Here is a 24907-nt window from a genome sequence, read left to right as displayed (position 1 = left end):
TTTCTTTTTCTTGCCTAATGGCTCTGGCTGAAACTCCCATGACTACACTGAATAGCAATGGTGGGAGTGGGCATCCCTGTTTGGTACCAGATCTCAGTGTGAATGCTTCCAAGTTTTCCCCATTCAGTAGGATGCTGGCTGTGGGTTTGTCATAAATTGCCTTGATTGTGTTCAGGAATGTTCCTTGTATACTCAATTTGCTTAGAGTTTTCATCATGAAAGGGTGTTGTATTTTATCAAGTGTTTCTCTGTATCTATTGAGATAATCATATGGTTTTAATTCAGCAGTTTGTTAATATATTGTCTAGCACATTGCTTTGCAAGTGTTGAACCATCCCTGCATACCAGAGGTAAATCCCACTTGTTCTGGGTAGATTGTCTTTCTGATGTGTTGTTGGATTCAATTGGCTAGAATTTTGTTGAGGATTTTATCAAATATGTTCATCAGGGAAATTGGTCTGTAATTCTCTTTCTCTGCTGCATCTTTTTCAGATTTAGGAATTAAGGTGATGCTGGCTTCATAGAAAGAATTTGGGAGGATTCCCTTTCTTTGAATTGTTTTGAATAACCTGAGAAGAATTGGAGTGAGTTCTTTCAATATCTGGCAGAATTCAGCATTAAAGCTATCTGGTCCTGGGCTTTTCTTTGTTGGGAGGGTCTGTATTACTGATTCAATCTCTGTCTTGGTTATGGGTTTTTTAAGGTTTTCTATGTCTTCATGGCTCAATTTAGTAGGTTGTATGTGTCCAGGAGTCTACCCATTTCTTCTAGGTTTCCCAGTTTGTTGGCATACAGCTCTTCGTAGTTATTTCTGATGATTCTTTTTATTTCTGTGGTGTCTATTGTTACATTCCCTTTTTCATCTCTGATTTTATTGATTTGGGTCTTCTTTCTCCTGTTTTTTGGTTAGTTGGGCCAGTGGTACGTCAATTTAAAAAAAAAAAAACAGCTCAACGTTTGGCTGATCTTTGGTATTGTTTATCTGGATTCAATTTTGTTGATTTCTTCCCTAATTTTAATTACTCCTTTTTAAAATTTTTTTTGTTAAGATTTATTTATTGATTTGAAAGTCAGAGTTACACAGAGAGAGGAGAGGCAGGAAGAGAGAGAAAGAGGTCTTTCACCCAATGGTTCACTCCCCAATTAGCCACAACAGCCGTCCATATGGGACACTGGTGTTTCAGGCCAGGGTTTTAACCCACTAGGCCACAGAGCCAGACCCAATTACTCTTTTTCTCCTACTACTTTTGGTTTTGGTTTGCTGTTGGTTTCTAGTTCCTTGAGATGCATTGATAGCTCTTTTTTGGTGCTTTTCCAGTTTCTTGATGTAGGTACCTATTGTTATAAACTTCCCTCTTAACACTGCTTTTGCTGTATCTCTTAAGTTTTGATATGTTGTGTTGTCTTCATGTGTTTCCAGAAATTCTTTGATTTCTCTTTTGATTTCTTCTATGACCCACTGTTCATTCAGGAGCATGTTGTTGAGTCTCCATGTGTTTGCATATACTCTAGAGATTCCTGAGTTACTGATTTCCAGTTTCACTCCATTGTGGTCCAAGAAGATGCATGGTATGGTTTTGATTTATTTTTTAAATTTTCTGAGTTTTGCTTTATGAACTAGTCTGTGGTCAATCCTAGAGAAAGTTCCATGCACTGCTGAGAAGAATGTGTATTCTGCAACTATAGGATGAAAAGTTTTGTAAATATCCGTTACATCCATTTGGTCTGTAGTGTTGATTAACTCTACTGTTTCCTTGCTGATTTTCTGTCTGGTTGATCGGTTCACTGCTGAAAGTAGAGTATTGAAGTCCTCCAATACTATTGTATTAGAATCTAAATCTCCCTTTAAGTTCTTTAACATTTCCTTTAAGTTGCCAGGTGCACTGTAACTAGGTGCATATATGTTTATAATAGTTATATCTTACTGTTGAATTGATCCCTTAATCATTATATAGTGCCCCTCTTTGTCTTTTTGAACAGTTTTAGTGTTGAAGTCTGTTTTGTCTGATATTAACATGGCTACACCAGCTCTTTTTTGGTTTCTGTGGCATGGAATATCTTTCTCCATCCTTTCACTTTCAGTCTGTGTGCATCTTTGTTGGTGAGATGCGTTTCTTGTAGGCAGCAAATAGATTTTCTTTTTTAATTCCTTCAGCCAGTCTGTCTTTTAACTGAGGAGTTCAGGCCATTTACTTTCAAGGTGGCTACTGATAAGTAATGACTTTGCCCTAACATTTTTCCAAGAATCTTCCTATGTTTTACTTTTGGATTTCCTCAATGCAGGCCAGTTTACTGAGATCTTTTCTTGCTTTACCTTCTTTCATAGTGATGACCATGTTTCTCTGTTTCCTTTGTGCAACACATCTTCAAGCATCTTCTGCAAGGCTGGACAGGTGGCAACAATTATTTCAGTTTCTGTGTTATGGAAGGGCTTTATTTCACCTTCATTCATAAATGAGAACTTTGCAAGGTATAATATTCTGGGATGACAGGTTTTTTTTTTCTCTTAAGACTTGGAATATATCTCACCATCCTCTCCTAGGCTGTAGGGTTTCTGTTGAGTAGTCCGCTGTGAGTCTAATTAGAGATCCTCTGAGAGTAATCTGGCATTTCTCTAGTGCACATTTTAGAATCTTGTCTTTATGTTTCACTGTGATGAGTTTGACTACAATGTGTTGTGGCGAGGATCTTTTCTGGTCATGTCTATTAAGAGTTCTTTGTGCTTCTTGTACTTGGATGTCCCTTTCTTTCTCCAAATTAGGAAGGTTTTCTGTTATTTCACTAAAAAGGCCTTCTGATCCCTTCTCTGTTTTCATGCCTTCAGGAACTTCTAAAACCCATATATTGGGTCTTTTTGTAGTGTCCTGTGGATTTCCAACAGTGTTTAAGTTTCTAAGTTCCTCTTCTAGTCTTTGATTTGACTGTGTAATTTCCTTTGCTTTGTCTTATAAGTCCAATATTCTTTGTTCTTCTTCACTGATTCTGTCATTGAGGCTCTCCACTGCATTTTTATTTGTTCTACTGAATTCTTCATTTCATGTTGATTTGTCTTCAATATCTCAATTTCATGGGAGAAATTTTCATGTCCTGCACAAATTTCTGTAGTTTGTGCATTTGCTTCTGATACTTCTATGTAATCTTATGATCAATTTTTTGAATTCCATTTCTCGCATTTCTTCTGTCTCGTCGTCTTCACAATCTAGTATTGAAGTGTTGTATTCTTTTGGAGACGTCATGTTGTCTTTATTCCTGTGTCTTGAATTGGTGTGTTTGTTGTACAGTATTTGTGGAGATACTTGTTGGTGTCTTCTGCTGCTGCTGCTTTTTTTTTTTTTTTTGGCAGCTTTTATCTCTTTATGTACTTTTATCTTTGTACTATGACTCTGTAGATAATGTACTATCTTATTTCAGTGAATATCTAGAGGCTTATAGTGGGTGTGGCCAGAGAGCCCTTTCAGTTCTCCAGGGTTAAAGGCGTGCCTAGCGTGACACACACATGTTTTTCATGGTAAATCTTCTCTCTCTCTTTTTTTTTAATCAGAAGGGAAATTTATTATGCTCAACGGAGCTACTTTCCTCAATGCAGGCCAGTGCCTGAACACTAGCCCCAGTGGATATAATATTTATCTGCTCTGTCCCAAGGACCACACAAAGGATCTGTGCAGTCCTCAGTGTAAGTTCAGTTTTCCCAGCATTGTCTCTCACTAGGTAATCAGGAACCCCCAAACTTGTGGAGTCTCCCACTGAGACTGCTCAAAATCCTAGCCACAGGTTGGCACCATAACACACTTGGTTAATCCTCTGCCTGTGGCGCCAGCATCCCATTTGAGCACTGGGTTCTAGTTCCAGTTGCTCCTCTTCCAGTCCAGCTCTCTGCTGTGGCCCAGGAAGGCAGTGGAGGATGGCCCAGGTGCTTAGGCCCCTGCACCTGCATGGGAGACCAGGAAGAGGCACCTGGCTCCTGGCTTTGGATTGGCATGGCTCCATTGAGGCCATTTGAGGGATGAGCCATCAGATGGAATATCTTTATCTTTGTCTCTCTCACTGTCTGTAACTCTACCTGTCAAATAAATTAATTTAAAAAAAAATCCCAGCCACACCATGAGTCTTCCCTACCCTCAGTTTTTTTCACAGTCCTGATGCAGAAGCCTCACACAGTCACAAGCTCCTAGCCACCAGTTAGTTTTCCCCACCAGAGTCAGGAGTCCACTCTGCTGGTTGCTGTTATGGTCACAGACGTGAGCTGGCTGGCGCAGCTGTTATGTATGTCCAAAATGACACCCGATCTGTTGGCTTGTTACAGGACACCATTGTAAAGTGATTGGGGAGAGAGAATGTGTCCATCCAGTACCTTTTTTTCCTCCTCTAGTTTGGCTGGCACACTATCCCCCATGGGGCTTCAAGCCAGGTTCCCTCTCGGCTCTTCCTGCAGCTTGGCCTGCTGGGGTCTGGTCTCACCTCACTTTCCAACACTGGTGCATAGGCTCTCAGCTGCTGGAGTCCCGAGCTGTGGGTGCCCACGCCCTCCATGTGGGTCCACCGTGTCCCTCCAATTTTGGTAGAGTTTCCTCTGCCATTTTCTCCCTAACTCTTGCCTGAGACTACACTCTCTCCACTTTTTAAACTATCTTCTCCTGGGCTAGAGCAGTAACCTCCCTCTCTACTCCGCCATCTTGGAACCTAAACTTGGCTCTTTCCACTGTTTTGGCTGCATCTCTTGAGTTTTGATTTGTTATGCTTTTATTTCCATTGATTTCAAGGAATTTTCTTATTTCTCCCTAGGTTTTTTTTTTTCTATGACTTCTGTTTATTCAGGAGAGTGCTGTTCAGTCTCTATGAATTTGCATGATTTCTAGAATTTCTTTTACTTATTTCCAGTTGCACCCCATTGTGGTCTGAAAAGACACATGTATGATTTTGATTCTGTGAATTTGTTGAGACTTGTTTCATGGCCTAGCATGGGGTCTGTCGTAGAGACTGTTCCATGCGCTGATGAACAGAATGTGTGTTCTGCAGCTGTGGGATGGAAATGTTCTGTAGCACTGCCCATGCGTTCTGTAGAGTACAGTAGCGCTGTTGTTTCTTTGTTGACCTTTCATCTGGGCAATCTGACCATTGAGCAGAGCAGGGCTTGAAGTCCCTCAGTACTGCTGTATTTGAGCTTGTCTCTCTTTAGATCCATTAACATTTGTTGTATGGGGCGGGCACTTTGGCATGGCTGGCTAAGCTGTCGCGCTGGCATCCTATATGGGCAGCAGTTCTAGTCCTTGCAGTTCCACTTCCCATCCAGCTTCCTGCTAAAGCACCTGGGAAAGCAGCAGAAGATGGCCTAAGTGCTTGGGCCCCTGCACCCATGTGGGAGGCTCAGATAAAGCCTGGCTTTTGCCTGGCCCAGCCCTTGTGGCCATTTGGGCAGTGAGCCAGCAGATGGAAGATCCCTCCCTCCCTCCCTCCCTCTCTGTGTGTGTGTGTGTGTGTTTAACTCTGACTTTCTAAAAATAAATCAATCAAAAATTGCTTTACAAAACTGGGAGTCCCTAGCTTTAGTTGCGTGTATATTTACAGTAGTCACATCTTCTTGAATTCATCCGTTGGTCATTATGTAGTGATCTTCTTTGTCTCTCTTAATGGTTTTTATCTTAAAGTCGATTTTGTCTGATGAGAGTTTAGTTACTCCTCACTTTTTATTTCCACTTGCTTGGAATATCTTCTTCCATTTGTTCACTTTCAGTCTGTGTTTATCTTTATAGAGGAAGTGTGTTTCTTATAGGCAGCACATAATTTTTTTTTTGTCAATCCTTTCAGCCAGTCTGTATTTTTTAATTGGGGAATTTGGTCCATCTATGTTCAAGATTATTATTGATAAGTAATTACTTGGTCCTACCATTTTTCCATAAAGATTCTTATTTTTTTTAATCTTTTTTTTCTGAAAGATTTTCTACCTTCTTATTCTTTCATGATGCTGATTGCCTATCTCTGTTTGTCTGTATAGTACATCTTTGAGTATTGTTTATAAGGCTGGCTAGGGAGTGATGAATTCTTTGCATTTTTGCTTGTCTGGGAAGGTCTTTATTTCATTTTGATTTATAAGTGAGGGCTTTGCTGGGTAAAATATTCCGGTTGGCAGTTTTTTCTTTTGAACTTGGATTGTATCTCTCTGTTCTCTCCTGGCCTATAGAGTTTCTTGGAAAAATCTACCACCAGTGTGATGGGAAGTTGCTTTAGACGTGACTTGGGGGCCGGCGCCATGGCTCACTTGGCTAATCCTCCGCCTGTGGTGCTGGCACCCCGGGTTCTAGTCCCGGTTGCTCCTCTTCCAGTCCAGCTCTCTGCTGTGGCCCAGAAGGGCAGCGGAGGATGGCCCAGGTGCTTGGGTCCCTGCACCTGCATGGGAGACTGGAAGGAAGCACCCGATCCTGGCTTCGGATCAGCACAGCACCGGCCCTAGCAACCATTAGGGGAATGAACCAATGGAAGGAAGACCTTTCTGTCTCTGTCTCTCTCTCACTGTCTAACTTTATCTGTCAAATAAAAAAAAAAGTGGTAACTTGGAATTTCTGTATTACAAGTTTTAGGTCTTCACTGTATGTTTTACTTTTATATTTTGTCTGTAATGTGTTACGGTGAGGATCTTTTCTGATCATTCCTATTTGGGGTTCTATGAGCTTCCTGTAGTTGGATATCCACATCTTTGTCCAAGTTGGGACAGTTTTCTGTTATTTAATAGTTTTTTTTTCTTTTTTACTGTTACATTTTAAAAAACCTATTGTCCACATCAGATATTTTTTCTTCTTCCTCAACTTGTCTGTTATGGCTTTCCACTGGATTTTATAGTTAACTTAGTGGGTACTTAATTATATTTCCATTTGGTTTTTCATCTCTGCCTTAGCTGAAGTTTTCATCCATGTCATGTACTGATTCCCTAACTACACTGAACTGTTTGTCTGCACTCCATCGCATTTCTATGAGTAACCTTACAGTCACTCTTGTTAATTTTTTTAAAGATTTATTTATTTGAAAGAGTTACACAGAGAGAGGAGAGGCAGAGAGAGAGGTCTTCCATCCGCTGGTTCACTCCCCAATTGGCTGCAATGGCCGGAGCTGTGCTGATCTGAAGCCAGGAGCCAGGTGCTTCCTCCAGGTCTCCCATGCGGGTGCAGGGGCCCAAGGACTTGGGCCATCCTCCACTGCTTTCCCAGGCCATAGCAGAGAGCTGGATTGGAAGAAGAGCAGCCGGGACTAGAACTGGCACCCATATGGGATGCTGGTGCTTCAGCCCAGGGCGGTAACCCGCTGCACCACAGCACCGGCCCCCTTTTGAATTCTGATTGTGGCATTCTGTCCATCGCCCTTTCTTCACATTCCAGTATCAATGCACTCTTGAGCCCTTTTGGGGGAGTCCTTGCCTTGTCTGCTCAGTTCTTGCATTCTGATGTGGATTTTCATGCATCTAGGGGATCCCTTGTTTCTGTCAATTCGAGAGGATGGGCCTGGGCAGAGTGCCAAAACGTGGCTGGCAATCCAGACAAGCTGTGGCATCATACTGTGCCTTAGGCACAGCACAGGGAGCCCAGTTCCAAGTCCCAGTGAGCAGAGTGTGGCTGGATTAGGTGGAGAGTTCTAGGGCATGTGCTGGGTGGGGCCAGGGAGCTCAGCCATTGCTTGTGGGAGGGGCAGGTGTCCTGTGGGGTTAGTGAAGCTCCTATGGGGGCTGTCAGCGAGGGGATGGGCGTATTGGGGCAACCTGGTGTGTTCAGACTCCCAGGCTTTCACTGCACCAAAGGGAGCTAGCTGATTGCCTGCAAGAGCCAGCACCCAGTGCCAGTGCACTCCACAGCGCCCCCTCCAGCCCCACTGGGAGGTCTGTCCCCAGCACGCAGGGAGCCGCTCTGCACTTGGAGTGGAGGAGGAGGGGACCGCTGCCCCCAGTTCAGTGTTGGAAGCAGGGAGCACCACCGGGCATTCCGCGGACTGGAGCTCCCAAGGCGCCTCCAGCTGAGGCCTGGAGCTTAAGGAATGCACCGCCTGCAGCCGCAGCCCAAGTGCCAGCCCGACAGGTGTGCTAATACGTGTTAATTTGAAATAATTTAACTCAGTCCCTCAGTGGCACAGCCACATTCAAGTGCTCAGTCCTCAACGCAGCCCCTGGGCACCAGACAGACATTGAGGTAGCAGCAGTTGTACACATTGTCACAGCAATTGTACGGGACTGCGCTGGTCCGGAGGTTCCAAGAGCCGGGCTGCGCGGCTGTAGCTCCTGCTGCCATCACTGCCCCCTCCCAGGTGTCCAAGGATTGCCCACCCTTCTACAAGGGTTGCGGTCATCGGGTCTCCCGCAGGAAGGGGCTCTCAGGCCGGCCCTGGTCAGTGTCGCGCTCTGCCCTGCAGGGTGATTCTGCTGCTGATCAACTCCTTCGACCTTGAGGATGGCTCCGTGACCGCCGACAACCTGGAGCAGGTGAAGAGCTACCTGGCGTCCACCTACCCCAGCGAGTACAGCGCCATAGCCCCGCAAATCTGCAACTGCAGCCTGGAGTCGGAGCTGAACACGGTGAGGAGCCGGCGGCTGGCGGCTGGGCTCGCCTCCCTCTGTGCACCGGGAGCCTGTGTGGGGCCGGCGGGCGGCAGGGGAGGCGCCAGCAGGTCCAGGGGCGCTCGGAGGACAGCCCTGGCGGCCCTCTGCCTGAGCAGGTGCCTGTGGGACCCGTATCCCTCCTTCCGCCCTTTTCTCTTATTGAGAACATTTTTTTTTTTTTGAGACATTAATTTAGTTATTCAAAAGGCAGAGTGACAGGAAGAAACAGAGATGGAAAAGAGAGGTATCTTCCATCCATCGGTTCACTGCCCAGATGTCCGTAATGGCCAGCTATGGGCCGGGCTGCAGCCAGGAGCCAGAGCTCCGACTGCATCTCTCTGTCCCCAGAAAAAACTGCATGGGAGGTTAGCACCTGGGCCGCCTGCGGCTGCCTCTCCAGGGGCCTCAGCAAGAGGCTCTCCGGATCCGCAGGAGAGGAGCCAGGCCTGGAACCAGCACTCCGAGAGGGGATGCTGGCACTGCAGGCGGCAACCTCACCCACCGTGCTAGGCTGCCGGCCCGTAGAACAGCGCGTATGACAAACGCCCACAGACGCACCACTCCGAGTGGACACTTAGAAACATTTGTCATTTTGTGTTCAGATTTAAAAAAAAAAAAATTTGAGAGGCAGAATTAGAGACACAGAGAGGGACAGAAAAAGAGAGGTCTTGAGTCTGCTGGTTCGGCCCCCAAATGGCCAGAACAGCCACAGTGGGGCGGATCTGAATTCAGGAGCCAGGAGCTACTTCCAGATCTCCCAGGTAGGTACAGGGGCCCAAGCACTTGGCCCATCTTCCACTGCCTTCCCAGGCCATTAGCAGAGAGCTGGATCTGAAAAGGAGCAGCTGGGATTTGAACTGGCACCCATATGGTATGTTTGTATTGCAGGCAGAGGATTAACCTACTGGGCCACAGCACTAGCCCCTGAGATTTTTTAATCTAAAAGAAGAATTTCAGTAAAAGCCCTCTTCATGGCCAGCCCTGGGTTTTCCTGCTCCCCAGGGGTGAGAGCTTTTTCTTCAATGATTACCCATGTTTGTGTTTTTGAATGACATTTTTTGTTGGCTGTTTTTAATTGGATATAAGTGACCTGGAAAATACTTTTCTCATTATAGATTGTAATTTTTCATTTATGTGTCACATTTTATCCCATCACACAACATACCATGACTTATTTATTCCTTTACTAATATTCTCTTGGTATTTTGTTTTCTAAACTGTTGCTACTTAATAACACTTTTTATATTTATACAGAATTATCTCCACTATACTGAGATCTTTCTTTTTCACATTAATTTTGGAGCAGCTTAATGAGTTCTGCAGAAGAAAAAAAATGCCTTAGGGGACTTAAATTAGAGCTGCATTGATTTTATGATATGATTTGGGGAGAATTAGTATCTTTGAATTGTAACTGTTTTTCAGGAGCATGCATTCACTCAGAATTTTTATGATCTTGAATTTGTTTTATAGATGAAAATCTTGACAAATCTTTGCTTAGGCTTCTTGTTTTATTGTTCTTGAGATGGGTGTCTTGGTGCCTTTGAATCACTGCATATTTTTGTGGGAAAAGCAAGCTAAAGATGTTTGCATGTTGATCGTGTATCTAACAGCTCTGGTGAATTCTCTTCTGAATTCTTGTCTACAATATGCTTCCATTTTCTATGTAGACTACCATATTGCCTGCAGTTAACATTTTTGCTTTTTGGATTTCTCATTCATTTTTGAAAATTTTATTCACTAAGTTTTCTACAGGGAAGTGGTAGTGATTGTGGGTGTATTTCTACCTCTTTTCTATTTAACATAAATATAAATTCTGTAGATTTCTTCTCGAGTGTGTTTTTAGAGAATATTTCAGTTTAGCGATAAGGATCTGTTGTGTGACACCAGCATCTTTTATGGGCACTGGTTCAAGTCCCAGCTGTTCTACTCCTCTCCAGCTCCCTGCCAACAAACCTGGGAACGCAGCAGAAGATGGCTCAAGTGTGTGGGTCCCTGCACCCATGTGGGAGAGCCAGATGGAGTTCTAGGCTCCTGGCTTCAGCCTGGCCCAGCCCCAGCTCTTGCAGCCATTTGAGGAACGAACTAGTAGATGAAATATCTCTCTCTCTACTCCCACCCTGCCCCTATAACTCTGCCTCTCAAATAAATAAAATCCATCTTTTAAAAAAAAAATAGGAATGAGGGAGACCTCTTGGCTCTGGTTGGCTGTGGTTATTTTTGCCTTTTCACTGTTTGATGGGTGGCTGAGTTCTAGATCACCTTGTGGGCAGGCGGCGATGCTGGCGTCTGGTTGACTAGCCCTAGCTCCCTGCCGCCACTGGCTGCTGGCCTGACCGTCCCTCCTGGGGCAGGCATCGGAGCCCCTGTCCCCACGGCACTGGCTTCGTCACGATCCCGCTCAGCTGAGCCGGGAGAGCCGTTGTCTCCCTGCCTCCCCCATCTTCTCAGCTCAGCTTCCTTGGCAGTTGTGGCACCTGGGTGATTTCCTCGCTGACCGCTGGGCTGGGCTCTGTGTCCTAGAATGAGGGGGTTTGGGTTCTTTAGACTCCCTACTACCCCTGTATTTTCTTTGCTATCTCCTTCTCTCCCTGTCTCTCCTCACCCCCATTATTCTCTGATGCTTCAAATTCAGGTACTTGTTTGTCCTCTTGACATTTTCCCAGGCACATTTAATTTCCTAAAGTCTGAAGTCAGGCAGCCTCCTGACGGCCCTCCCACATGGGACCTTTAGAAGGCTTTCATCACCTCCCTCCTCTTTTACATTTGTTATCCAGTCCTTTTTAAAAAAAAAATTATTAATTTTAAAGAGTTAGGGAGGGAGAGACAGAGATCTTCCATCTGCTGGTTCACTCCCCAGATGGCCACAACCGGAGCCAGGAGCTGCATCCGGGTCTCCACGTGGATGCAGGGACCCAAGCACCTGAGCCATGCTCTGCTCTCCCACGCACATCAGCAGGGCACGCGATCAGAAGTCGAGCAGCCTGGATTCGAATCGGTGCCCATATGGGATGCCAGTGTAGCAGGCAGCAGCTGAAGCTGCCGTGTCACGGTGTCAGTCCCTGAGTTCTATCTTTTTAAACCTATGGATCGAATACTATTGTTATTGTGTATGACAGTGTATTTTAAGTATAGATGTATACATTATTACTTAAAAGAGGAGGACGGGGCCGGCGCTATTGCACGGTGAGTCAATCTGCTGCCTGCAGTGCTGGCATCCCATATGGGTGCCAGGTCAAGTTCTGGCTGCTCCACTTCCAATCCTGCTCCGTGCTAATGAGCCTGGAAAAGCAGTAGAAGATGGCCCAAGTGCTTGGGCCCCTGCACTCATGTAGGAGACCTGGAAGAAGTTCCTGGCTCAGCCTGGCCCAGCTCTGGCCATTGCAGCCATCTGGGGAGTGAACCAGCAGATAAAAGACTTCTCTTTCTCGAACTCTGCCTTTCAAAGAGATGAAATAAATCTTAAAAAAAAAAAAAAATCTTCTATCAGCAGGTTTACTCTCCAAATGTCTGCAACATGTGGGGCTGGGCCAGGCAGCAGCCAGGAGTCAGGAATTCCATGTGGGTCTCTGACGTGGGTGTCAGGGATTCATGTACCAGAGCCATCATCTGCTGCTTTCCAGGGTGCACACAGGCAGGGTCTGGATCAGAAGTGTGTGCAGGACTCAGTCCTAGGCACTCCAGCGTGTGACACAGGATCCCACGGCATTTCACCTCCATGCCACAACGCCTGCCCTGTGCTGTCACTTCTCAGCTTCCCAATCCTTTCCTGTTAGATATTTCTACCTTTGCAACTTTATCTGTGTCTCCCAGGTGGGTGCAGGGGCCCAAGCACTTGGAGTAGCTGTGCTGCTTCCCCAGGAGCATCTGCAGGGAGCCGGATCGGAAGTGATGCTCACATGGATGTCAGTCTCCCGGCTGGTGGAGGCGTAACCCACTGCGCCACACTGGTCCCCGAGTCTTTTTTATTCCTGCTGCCTCTGCCCTCGCGATGACTTGTCTTGGGGTTTATAAATTCATTGCCTAATCTTAATCTCAGGGTTCTGTGGGCCAAAATTGAGGAGCTTTCCCCAGATGGGATTTTCTTTGGCTGCTTCTGCTGCTGGGAGGCAGGAGCCTCCCCTACCCACAGGGAATCTTTCAGGCTGGGTTTGCATGGTTCAGTGTTTCCACCACAGTGCTGCCCACACAGGGTCTGTCCCCCAGGCTGGCTGCTGCTACTGTAGCCCCTCTATCCCTCCTCGGTTTCCAGCCCCCCAGATGTCAGAACACCCAGTCAGGACACTGGAAGCAGAAAATTTCCAAGCTTTATTTTTTTTTTTAAATATTTATTTTGTTTGAGAGGCAGAGGCAGATAGAGGTCTTCTGTCCACTGGTTCACTCCCCAAATGGCCGCAGTGCCTGGAGGTGGGCTGATCTGAAGCCAGGAGCTTCTTCGAGATCTTCCACATGGATGCAGGGGCCCAAGGACTTGGGCCATCTTCTACTGCTTTCCCAGGCCACAGCAGAGAGCCAAACTGGAAGTGGAGCAGCCAGGACTTGAACTGGCACCCATATGAGATGCTTGTACTGCAGGAGGCAGCTCTTAACCTCCACACCACAGCACCAGTCCCAACTTTTAAAAAACTGTATTTAACCCACTATTTGTGTACACTGGAGCCGGACAGAGGAACTTGGTTCCAGGCAGACTCAAGTTCCTGCCGAGTTTGCTCCCTGAGCTCCCGACGGCCTCCTTTCCTGTTTAGTTCTGAGCTTGGGGGTCCTGGCCTGCAGAGGGTGGGCCCAGCCAGAGAATGTGGCATCTCATAGCCTGGCCCGAGGTCCCCCAGGCTGCATAGCCCAGGCTGTGGGTGAGGCGACTGTGCATCATGGATCCCTGGCCATGGAACCGGTGTCTTCCCTCTGTGCGCAGGCCGTCCAGGGCACAGGCCTGGCTTTCATCGTCTACACGGAGGCCATCAAGAACATGGAGGTGTCACAGCTGTGGTCGGTGCTCTACTTCTTGATGATGCTGTTGCTGGGCGTGGGGAGCATGCTGGGAAACACGATGGCCATCATCACCCCTCTGACCGACAGCAAGTTCATCTCCAGCCTCCTGCCCAGGGAGGTCATCTCAGGTCAGGAGGCGGGGTCTGGGAGGGCTGCTTGTGGGGCGGGGATGGTGCAGTTTTGTCCAGGATCAGGTGCTTGGCAGGGTGGCTGCCGAGGGCTGCAGCAACCTCACCCGTGAAACCGCCATCGGCTCCTCTCCATTAGGGGACTTGGCCCCATGACTCGCTCCATGCATGTGATTCTCCATTGAGTTATAAATAATTGAGAGAGATCTTCCATCCATTGGTTCACTCCCCAAATGGCCACAATGGCCATGGCTAGGAAAGGCCAAATCCAGGAGCTTCATCTGGGTCGCCCATGTGGGTGCAGGGGCCCAAGCACTTGGGCCATTTGCTGCTTTCCCAGGAGAGAACTGGATCAGAAGTGGAGCAGCCTGGACTTGAACCAGTGTCTCTGGGATGCTGTGCTGCTGATGGTGGCTTAACCCGCTGCACCACCGCACCAGCCCTGTAACACAAGGAGTTACTGGCTTCATCTTGACTCGGGTCAAGAGTCAGTCCCATACCCCAGAGAGCTGCTCTGCATCTCTTCCCAAGCAGTAGATACCCCAGAGGCCACCCCTATGCCGACTTTACCAGTTAGGGTTGTCTGTACTGTTCTAGAACTTTCCCTACGTGAAACCATGTGGTGCTTACTGTCTCCTGAGTTCACTCAGACTGTCTAGGTGAGTTCCATGTGTTATAGAGGAGGAGCGGTCTCTCTGCTGCCTGCCTGAGAATCACTGTGGCAGGATGGAAGCCAGTCCCTATATCCGTCTTGCCGGGCACTGGGGTTGTCAGCAAAGGAACTGCTGCTGCCAATGAAGCCGCTCCCAGGCTCCCTCCTGCCGTCAGCTCCATCCACCCAGGCTGCCGTGGCCAGCCCCGTCCCCGTGACGAGACTTCTCTGCCACCGCCCGCTCTGGTTCCAGCCCCTCACCCTGACCACGCAGTTGGGGCCTGTCCCCTCTCCTCTGGGGTCTGGTCTCTGTCGTCAGCATGACACAGGCCGGGTCCCCTCAGGGTGCAGAGGGCTCAGGGCCACAGGGGAAAGGGCAGGTGGGAGCCAGGACAGACATTCCATGGGGGCTCAGCGCCGGCAGCCAGGGGTCAGGGGGACACCGATGCCCGGAGTGGAGGCTGAGGGGCTCGATTCCTGTCTGCCGCGTGTGCTGTGGGGGAAGGGGCGAGGGGCTCCACGCCTCTGAGTCCCCCTCCCCCAACCTGGGGCACACAGGGATAAGGGTGGAATGGACGGTGAGTAGGCTCTTGGTAAACGCTGGTTTCTCCCTCTTCCCCTCCTGGGCTGGTGCGAGAGCTCTCAGGAAACAGTTCAAGGGGTCCCCTTATTCCCGTCTGCTCCCCTGAGCCCTGGGGCTGAGGGGTTGGGATGAACAGCAACCCCCACCCCACAGCCTGACGCCATTCCCATGAGAATAGCACCCCCTGCTGGTCACTCTGCTGAGTTTGATGCCTGCTGGGCACTGCCATGAACTGGAACCAGTGACTCCTGGGACACCTCTGCTCCCCACCCCGTCCAAGGCCTGCACCGTCAGGGCAGCCCCGCCATGGCTGGCCAACGTTCCCATAACAGTCTGCTCCTGCCGCCCCGCAGTCAACCGGGTGAGGAGGCCAGGCGGTCTGCGGCAGGTGAGCGGGTGGTCTTGTGCCCCCAGGTCTGGTGTGCCTCATCAACTGTGCCATCGGCCTGGTGTTCACCTTGGAGTCCGGCAACTACTGGTTTGACATCTTCAACGACTACGCAGCCACGTTGTCCCTGCTGCTTATAGTGCTGGTGGAGGCGGTCGCCTTGTGCTACGTGTACGGGCTGAGGAGGTGAGGAGACCCCACAGCACCAGGGCTGCCCCTTTCCTGTAGCTCCTCCCCTTGCTATATTCAGGCATGTGGGAATGGGGTGAAGGGATGAGAGGACCCCCCGCAATCCAGCCAGTATCCTTGTGCACGTCCCTGGCGTTCATGAAATTTCACGCGACTTTGTGGGTGCTATCGGCAGTGGGCCTGAGCAGGCAGTGCGCTCTGCATTGCTGTGGCGGCTCAGAACCTGACCCCGGTGCGAGGCTAGGAGGGGGCTGTGGTTGCAGCTGGACAGTCACTCTCTTGCCAGGCAGTTTCAAAGGCCCTGGCCTGGAGGCAGGAGGCCCATCCTGGTTCTGGGCCAGTGTGTCCGTAAGAGCTGCAGAGCTTCTCACACTACACGTGTGGGTACTGGAAGGATGAGAGATTCATCTACAGAATCCACAGGAAGCCCCATGCTGTTGTGCACTGTTGTGCTAGTGGCAGTTGGTGCCAAGAATGGAAGGAGCGTGTGGGGGTGCGGGGATAGGGATGGGGATGGAGGCTGTAGGCTCCGGCTCCTCCAGCTCAGCTCCAGCAGGCTGGGCCCCAGCCTTTTGTAACCCAGGTGGGCTTGCTCTGTGCCCCGGGGAGCCCTGCTCTGGTTCCCAGCAGACAACGCGTCTGTCACAGGCAGTCGCTGCTGATGGACAGCAGTCTCGCACGGAGGGCAGGCCTGACCCAGGTCCCCCCTTGTTCCCACGGATCCCTGCAGCTGCCCTATTCCACCCCAAAACGCCCTTGCAGAAGGCATCAGGCAGAGAGGAACCTGTAGCCCTGTGCAATCCTCACAGGTGCTGAACAGAACCGTCCTGAGCAGAACGCCGGGCTAGCGGCCCTGGCACCGGCACCATGAGTCACCCGGACTTCCTGTCCCCTCTGCACCAGGTTTGAACGTGAACTCCAGGCCATGACCGGCCGCGCCCTCAGCTGGTACTGGAAGATCTTGTGGGCAGTCGTGAGCCCGCTGCTCATGGTTGGCCTCTTTATCTTCTACCTGAGTGACTACATCCTCGCGGGGACCCTGCAGTACCAAGCTTGGGACGCCAGCCAGGTACCTGCCCTCCCTGGCCAGGCCCCAAGATCTCTCCCAATCTGGGAACCCATCACAGCGTGCAAACAGCCCGGGAGTATCTGACAGATGCTCAGCAGCACAGGAAGTACATTCTCTTCAAGGGCTGCTGCTGTCCCCCTTTGGAGGTCCTACGAGGTCCCTCTGATGGGAGGCGCTGATCTGTGGGTGTCGGAGCAGCAGCTCCACCGCTGGCTGGCTGGAGGCACTCATCTCCCAGGCTGCACAGGCCTCGCAGTGGGCGCCACCCCAGGCTCCCCTACGTGGGTGCCTGTGGGCTGGGGCACTTCCTGCTGCTGACGTCTGTTCCCCCTTGCAGGGCCAGCTGGTGACCAGGGACTACCCCCCGTACGCTCTGGCTGTCATCGGGCTGCTCGTGGCCGCCTCCACCATGTGCGTCCCCCTGGTGGCCCTGGGGACATTCGTCCTGCGCCGCCTCAAGAGAGGAGACACAGCCCCCGTGTCCTGAGATCAGGGCCCCCCAGAGCTCCGGCTCCCAGGTACACCCTGCTCAGCTGCCGATTATATTGTAGATATAATCTTTAACATTTTGTTAATGTTCGCGTTAGAAATCAGATTTATATGCCACCATTACAATAATGGAGTATTTCTTAATGACAATAATTGCATGTATTTATGGGGTACAGTACAAATGTGCCAACAAATGAAAACTAGCATTTTCATCTTCTCAAACATCACTCACATTTGAAAGGCAGAGTTACAAAGATGGGGCTGGGAGAGAACAATTAGCACCTGGACCTTTGGATTAAACTAAACAATTTCAAAAGGGAAGTCTGGAGAGCAGACAGGTCCTCTAAGGGCATTCACTTGTGGCCATAAACGCCACACGTCTTGCAGCAGGTGGCACAGGGACATGTCCATGCAAAGATCTTGGGGAACTGCCACTGGCTCATGTGGGAGACCATCCAACGCAACAGGCTTTTCATCTCTGAGGCCACAATACTCATCTCACAGATGAATTCCATGGAAGACTGCTCTTCCACGAAGACCTACGAATAAAAGATTCTGCAGGTTGGAGTGTGGCGCTGCTGGCTGGCGCCGTCCGTCCGCTAACCTCGGACCAGTCCTCTGCATTCGGTTTAATCCTGCGTTTTCCCATAATTCTCACCACAGCCACAGGGGAGAGCTCGCACATCTCCACACACACGCAGGAGAACGTACTTTGGCAGGGCCCCTGCAGGGGCAGGGCCAAGGCCAAGGCCACCCTGCACCGAGGGCTTCTTGAGGAGTGATTCTCAGCAGTGCAAACACCCAGGTTGGTGGAACAGGACAGAAAGCCCCAAACACCCCAGAACGAGGAGAGCGATGGCACTTTAGATCTAAGCACTTTCTCAGCCACAGGCTCACCTTCATGGGGAGGGAACACCGGGCTTCCACGGGCGATCGTGCCATGCAGGCAGCGGTCCACTCCCAGCCTCGGGAGCTTCAGGCTGAGACCAGCCCTGCCCAGGGGGTTGTCACTTGGCAGTCGAAGCTTCTCCCTCTTCGTTCCATCAGACAAAACTGCAGCCAACTCTTCAACAAACGACCGCATAAAAAAAGCCACTGCCCTTTGAGATCACAGCCTAATCTGACCTCTCTAGACGGACACACACCCTCACCTCACTCCAAAGCCCAAAGTCCATTAATTGTGACTACAACCTTTTCCTTCTAACATCTGCTACCCTATTGTAGATTTAGTGTTTTTTTTTTTTTTAAAAGGCTCATTTTTATTCATTTGAAAGGTAGAGTGAGGCATTCCATCCACTGGTTCACTCCCCAGACGGCTGCAATGGCCAGAGCTGTGCCAATCCGAAGCCAGGAGCCCGAGGTCTTGGGCCATCTTCTACTGCTTTGCCAGGCCACAGCAGAGAGCTGGATGAGAAGTGGAGCAGCCAGGACTCGAACCAGTGCTAGCACTGCAGGCGCTGGCCCCCTGATATGGTCTTATACAAGCATAACACATGCTAAGAAAACACTAGCAAATTTACTATCACTGAAATTACAGAATTTTTCATTTGAGTCCCAGCTGCTCTACTTCCAATCCAGTTCTCTGCTGGTGCACCCAGGAAAGCAGTGGGAGATGGCCTAGGTACTCAGGCCCCTCCAACTGAAATGGGCAATCAGGAGGGAGATCCAAGCTACTGGTCCAGCTCCAGCCACTGAGGCCACCTGGAGAGTCAAGATCTTTCTCTTGGTCTCTGCTTCTACCCCTGCCTTTCAAATAAATAAACCTTAAAAACAGAAGAAAATGAAGACAAGGTACCAAGTGGGAAAAGATACTGGTGGTACACAACAAAAAACTGCTCTCCCAAATATAAGGAGTTTCAGTAACTCAACAGGACAATATAACAGGAGGAGGCAAAAGACTGCCTGCAACAACCGTATTGCTCACTTGCAATCCAGCTTCCTGCTGATATGCCTGGCAAAGCAGTAGATGATCGTCCAAGTGCTTGGGCCCCTGCCATCCACGTGGGAGACCTGGGATGGGGCTCCAGGTGTTAGCCTGACCCAGCTGTTGTGGCCACCTAGGGAGTGAACCAGTGGGCAGATGCTCTTTCCCCCACTTACCCTCAACTCTGCCTTTCAAATAAATCTGTAAACAAAAGTTAGGAAGAACAGATCCAGCTATAACCTTCAACATGGATAAATGTTAACCACAGGAAGTTTAAAAGCAGGCTCGAAGATACACAATACCACCAAGAGAAATAATAAAGTTATCAAGGCTGAGTACTATGTTAAGCTAAGAAGATGCAAATGTGGGAGAGGGGAAAAAAAAAGTTAATGGTCATCCCTCTGTAAGCCCTGGCTGCCTATCTCAAACAGTAGCAGCCTGAGTTGTGCAAAGGCACAGGGGATTCTGGGAGCTGCCATGGATGGGGCATTCATGGCCCAATTCTCTATCTGTAGCCTTCCTTGCCCTGTGTCTTCCCCTTTGCGGCTGAGGTGTTAGATAGCACTACATGACCAGAACACCCTGGTCCTGGCCTAAGCCCCACCTCCTCCAGGAAGCCAACCACTTCCCCCCAGTACTGCCTCCATACTCACTCTTGCATTCTTCTGAACACAGCAGGCAAACCCAAAGATCTCCACCACCTGGCCCTGAGGCCCTTGTGCAGCCCCTCTGCTTGAACGAGCCGGAGCCTGGGACTTCTTCTAGCAGAGCAAGGCACTAGTGATGGCACGACATTCCGAGGTCAGCTTGTTAAGCACTGCCACTCCCATTTGGCCAGTAGACTCTGTGACTGGCTTTGATGACCCAAACTGCCATACTGGAGAGGACCATGGGGCAAGGAACTGAAAGTGCTTCCAGCCAGCAGACAATCAGTCCAACATAAAGCATCACTATTAGAAAAAAATATTTTCAAGCACAACACTGAAACATTACAGCCTGTGAGGGAACTAAACCCTGCCAACAAGCAGAGTGCACGTGAATGTGGACCCTGAGCCAGCGCCACGGCTCACTAAGCTAATCCTCTGCCTTGTGGTGCCGGCACACCGGGTTCTAGTCCCAGTCAGGGCGCCGGATTCTGTCCCGGTTGCTCCTCTTCCAGGCCAGCTCTCTGCTGTGGCCCGGGAGGGCAGTGGAGGATGGCCCAAGTGCTTGGGCCCTGCACCCCATGGGAGACCAGGATAAGTACCTGGCTCCTGCCATCGGATCAGCGTGGTGCACCGCCGCAGCGGCCGTTGGAGGGTGAACCAACGGCAAAGGAAGACCTTTCTCTCTGTCTCTCTCACTGTCCACTCTGCCTGTCTAAATAACTAAATAAATAAATAAAAAGTGGACCCTGGGGATGGCACTGTGGCTTAGTGGGTAAAGCCACCACCTACAGTGCTGGCATCTGATATGGGCACCGGTTCAAGTCCCAGCTGCTCCTCTTCCAATCCAGCTCTCTGCTATGGTCTGGGAAAGTAGTAGAAGATGGCTCAAGTCCTTGGGCCCCTGCACCCACGTGGGAGACCCAGAAGAAGCTCCTGGCTCCGGACCGGCACAGCTCTGGCCGTTGCAGTCAACTGGGGAGTGAAACAGCAGATGGAAAACCTCGCTCTCTGCCTCTCCTCTGCTTAACTCTGACTTTCAAATAAATAAGTCTTAAAAAAAAAAAAAAAAAAAAAAAGCGGACCCTGTCCCAGTTGAATCTTGACTAATTTTGTGGGAGACCCTGAGGTCGGGGAACAGAGCTTCAACCATGTCCAAATTGCTGAGGTACAGAAACTGAAATAATACTTACGGATTTTTTTTTCAACAACTAAGTTTCAGGATAATATGTGACACAGAGATAGACAACTGATACATCTCTCACGTCCCCTGCCATCCCTAGGTGGGAGCACAGTAGACCTAATTCTCAATAAATTTTGCTGAAACTCTTTCACTAAGAAACTGGAATAAGTAAGCAAAGTTTGTATTCTAAAGATTTACCATAATTGGAGTGGGCGTTGTGTCCCAGGGGGCTCAGCTGTTGATTCAGATGCCAGTATCCCATATCGGAGTGCCTGGGGACGAGTCCTGACTCTGCTTCTGAGCCGGCTTCCTGCTCACGCACCTGGGAGGCAGCAGATGATGGTCCAAGTGCTTGGGTTCCTGTCACCCATGCGGGAGACCTGGGCAGAGTTCTTGACTCCTGGCCTCAGCATGTTCTTGAAGAGCGAGCCAGCAGATGGAAGTATGGTCACTCTGCCTTTCAAATAAAAAAAAAATACCTTTAAAACAGGTGTATGTCTATAAGTATATCCTTGTGTGTCTGTGTCCAGATGCCATTTGCCAGGACTTCCATTCTGCCTCCACAGCAGCCAGGGCCTTGGGCACCAGGTATTTTCACCAGCTCTTCCTCACACTCACCGAGCCCTCCCTGTGGCCTAGAGAGAACATTTTCTAATAAGCGAGGTTTTCCCACTTACTGGTTGAGGCCTGTATCATTTTGAGAAAAAAACTGTAATTTCTAAGTGGGTGACACCTTTTCGTAGACATGACGCTTTACTGTTTCCCTGGTTTTCTCCATAACTAACAAATGCCGCATCTCGAGAGTTGATACCTGGAAAACAGGATTTCAGAACTACTGAATGACTCGTACTACTTTTTCTATAATCACTCTACAGTGCTTAAATATTGAAAATTACCTTTTGAGATGAAGTACAGGAATGACAACAACAGTTAGAAAAGAATGACATTTATTTTTCGCGTGTGGATGTACAGTACATGAATTAAGAAATAAAATCGACACGGAGTCTACAATCCATAGCTCACCACCTACCACGCCGGCAGGAGTGCACTCCCCGCCGGGCAGCCACACCAGCTGTTCAGATTTGGTCTTGGGTGCAGCTCCTTACATAAGTTCCTAATGGAAAATGCCCAGTAGCATTTGAGTAATATTACAGTAGACATAACTACATTTCAACATTCCCTCTTTGGAACCATTTATGCTTATTTACATGTTAAGAATAGGTGGCTCTATTGACTTACCCTATTGTGAGTCTTAATGACTGATTTTAAGCTATAGAGGGTTTTCCCAGCTATTATTTCCTTTACAGTTTCTAAAAGCAACAACTCTTATTAATGTTTATAAAAGATAATGTTGAAAAAAACATGTTGAAGGCGCTTTTAGAAATATTTAAGGACAACATAAAGCATCACTATTAGAAAAAAATATTTTCAAGCACAACACTGAAACATTACAGCAGTGTTTCACTGAATTGTTTCAAAATAGTGGTAATTATACTACCTTACATACAGCTCTAAGTATCTAAACCTCATAATTACAATTTGATTCTACACTCTGACTTACACTGAGAACTATGCACAGCTTCTGAAGCATATTGTTCAGGTTTGCTTTTGCACATAAATTAAGAGTTGAAGTTGGTCCTTGATTGGAGTAACTACCTGGAAGCACTGAATTTTAGACACACTTATTGACAGCCAACAAAACCCTGACAGAGTGAAAAGCATCGATGGTACCATGCGTGGAAAAGCAGCTGCTGCCCCCAAGCGCAGGATCAGATCTAGCACAAGACCCTCTCGGATGCCTGCCAAGAAACCAAAATGCGCAGGAGGACGCAGCTGACCGGCCAAGGGTATTTTCCACACTGGGGCAGATCCTTACAATGAGAAGGCTTTGGACCTTTAGCATAAGAGATAGACTTTACATTCTTTGATTTCATTTACACCTTTTAAAAAAGATAAAGTACATCTGAACTCTTCCATGGGACTTGGACTGCTGGTGCCCCCAGCAGCTTGAGCACACTGTGGCCGTGAGGCGCTCCTTCAGAAATGTCCAGAGCCCAGCCCTGTCTCTTTCCCTCAGCCTCGTGAAGTCATGGACTGTCACGTCCAGTGACTCGATGGCTGTGAGGGGCTTACATTTTATCAGCACACTCAGTTACCTTATTATTAAACTTTTTAAGCAAAGTCCAAAGATACATGGGAAAGTATGCCTGGTAACAGTGACAGCTTCTACAGTGACAACTACGCTAGAAAAATAATTTTGCCATTTTAAATAATGAAAGAAGCTAAATTTTTAAAATATATTACTTATTTCTGCAACAGTTGATTAAACTGACAATGAGTAGATTCCTTCCATTCTGTGAGCTAAATTCAGGTTATATTTTAATTACAACATTGCTTCAAATTATAAATATAACCACGCCCAAAGTAACGAGATCATCAAGGCAGTAACGTCAGAACAACTCTAAATGATCACCCCGCACAGTGCACAGGAGGTGATGCTGGATAAAGGCTTTAGCCAGACCTCGGGCTGACGTGGAAAGCGGGTCAGTAAAGACTCCAGTTCTGCATCATGGAATCTTCCAAGCCGAGCCGCTTTCCACAAACACAAATTCAGTCTATCTTTTCTTTCTGGACCAATCTGGGAGCATCAACAAAATCCTTGCCATTGTAAAGGATGATAAAAAATGTCCCAATGCTTGCGACTCCCCAGAAGAGCACATAGGCCAGTGTTTCTGTCCAAGTGTCACCTGTTGATATTGAAAAACAAAGTCAGTACATAGAAGTGGTTCCTTGATGCCAGATCGACTGGCAGGATCAACAGCTGTTTAGCACATGCACAAGACAAACAGCAGAACTTCCTAACCATGGTTCAACCAGCAGTTCCCACACTGGCCAGCCCAGAATCCTCTGCGTGGCTTACAGCGACCACTGCTGGCTGCCGGGCCCCAGGAGATGAGCAGTCCAATGGGTCCCTGGATACTGCTGCTGCAACTCATCCAGAGACCTCTCTGTGGAGAACCACTGGACTACAGCATTTCATTTTATACCACACAAATCGTAATTTGCACTTGATATGTCATATTTTAGTATTATAAGAAACTACACATAGTTAAATTCATAATTCTATGACAGATACGAGCTACTATCAAAATATCCACACAAATACTTTACACATGTTTCAGAACAGTTATGTAGTCAAACATATATAATAAAACCCAGTGCCATTTAGCACAACCCTGCTAATGAGCATTTGTCTAAGCCTAGAGTGGCCAAAGGCTGGCAGCAGTCAGCAGGCAAAGACCCATTTTTTCATTCCTTGAACAGCTTGAGCTTCATGTCGCTTCTCTTCTGCAAGTGTTCTGGCCTCCTCTGCAGAGGCAGAGAGCAAGACAGCATCTAGACTGCTTCCTACCAGAGACACATTTTGTTTTACATTCTCCTAAAAATGAATAGGGGCTGGACATCAGACACCACCATATGCAAACACCACTGAAGTCATTATTTTACAATTAACTGACATGAGATGTTACCATCCACAGCATTCAACATCTTTACTCAAAAACACACTCAAATTTCTGCAACTGTTAGTCCTCATAGTTCTGAGTTTTAAAATTCTTAGTGAAAGAAGGAAGGCAGCGCCTTCTAAGTGCACTCTGTGGGACACTCCCAAGAGAATCTCCATGTCACTCAGGCTGAGCTCTGAGCATTAACTATCCAGTCCCTCCAGAAGTCCTTTAGGTCACTGTGGGCAGAGTAGAAAACAGTAACACTACCTAATTTGGTAGTGCAATGGTTCTCAGAAAAAGCTATCCACTGGGCAGTATTTAAAGGCAGAAGCCACAGGGTCTAGGGAATGAGCGAAACCAGCTGCTATCTCGGAGGATTCAGCACACATGGCTGCTTCTGTCCTGTTCTGCCAGTCAACACAGGACCCGCAGTCATGCACCAGACACTTCCTGTGCTCTCACCCTGTTCTTACACGGTGCGCCAAGGATGGCTTCCTATTTATAAAGGGTTGTAAAAACAAAAAGAGTACACAACACAGACCACAAGCAATCTGTAGACAAAAACATTTACTATCTGGCTCTTTACAGAAA

The 24907-nt window shown here is 48.4% G+C and overlaps 2 protein-coding genes across 4 annotated transcripts in view; one reads left to right on the top strand and one right to left on the bottom strand.

Annotated features, from left to right (window-relative positions):
• The window catches only part of SLC6A20 (solute carrier family 6 member 20), a 49337-nt gene extending 26295 nt beyond the window's left edge, over window positions 1-23042 (top strand). Inside the window, exons 7-12 of one of the 2 annotated variants that reach the window (XM_051851701.2) lie at window positions 8389-8551; window positions 13485-13689; window positions 15339-15498; window positions 16405-16570; window positions 16908-17088; window positions 19659-23042. In XM_051851701.2, coding sequence (XP_051707661.2) covers window positions 8389-8551; window positions 13485-13689; window positions 15339-15498; window positions 16405-16570; window positions 16908-17057 — 844 coding nt within the window. In that variant the 3' untranslated portion in view covers window positions 17058-17088; window positions 19659-23042. Of the gene's footprint in view, window positions 1-8388; window positions 8552-13484; window positions 13690-15338; window positions 15499-16404; window positions 16571-16907 lie in introns of both variants that reach the window. The other variant, XM_051851700.2, reaches the window with a different exon arrangement.
• Window positions 21741-24907, bottom strand: part of SACM1L (SAC1 like phosphatidylinositide phosphatase) — a 68853-nt gene continuing 65686 nt past the window's right edge. For both annotated transcript variants that reach the window (XM_008260486.4, XM_051851703.2), the window contains one exon: window positions 21741-23557. In XM_008260486.4, the coding sequence (XP_008258708.1) occupies window positions 23421-23557 (137 nt within the window). In that variant the 3' untranslated portion in view covers window positions 21741-23420. The remainder of the gene's footprint in view (window positions 23558-24907) is intronic.

This window comes from Oryctolagus cuniculus, chromosome 10 (assembly GCF_964237555.1).
Source record: "Oryctolagus cuniculus chromosome 10, mOryCun1.1, whole genome shotgun sequence".
Lineage (NCBI taxonomy): Eukaryota > Metazoa > Chordata > Mammalia > Lagomorpha > Leporidae > Oryctolagus > Oryctolagus cuniculus.
This window is presented reverse-complemented; position numbering and strand designations above follow the sequence as displayed.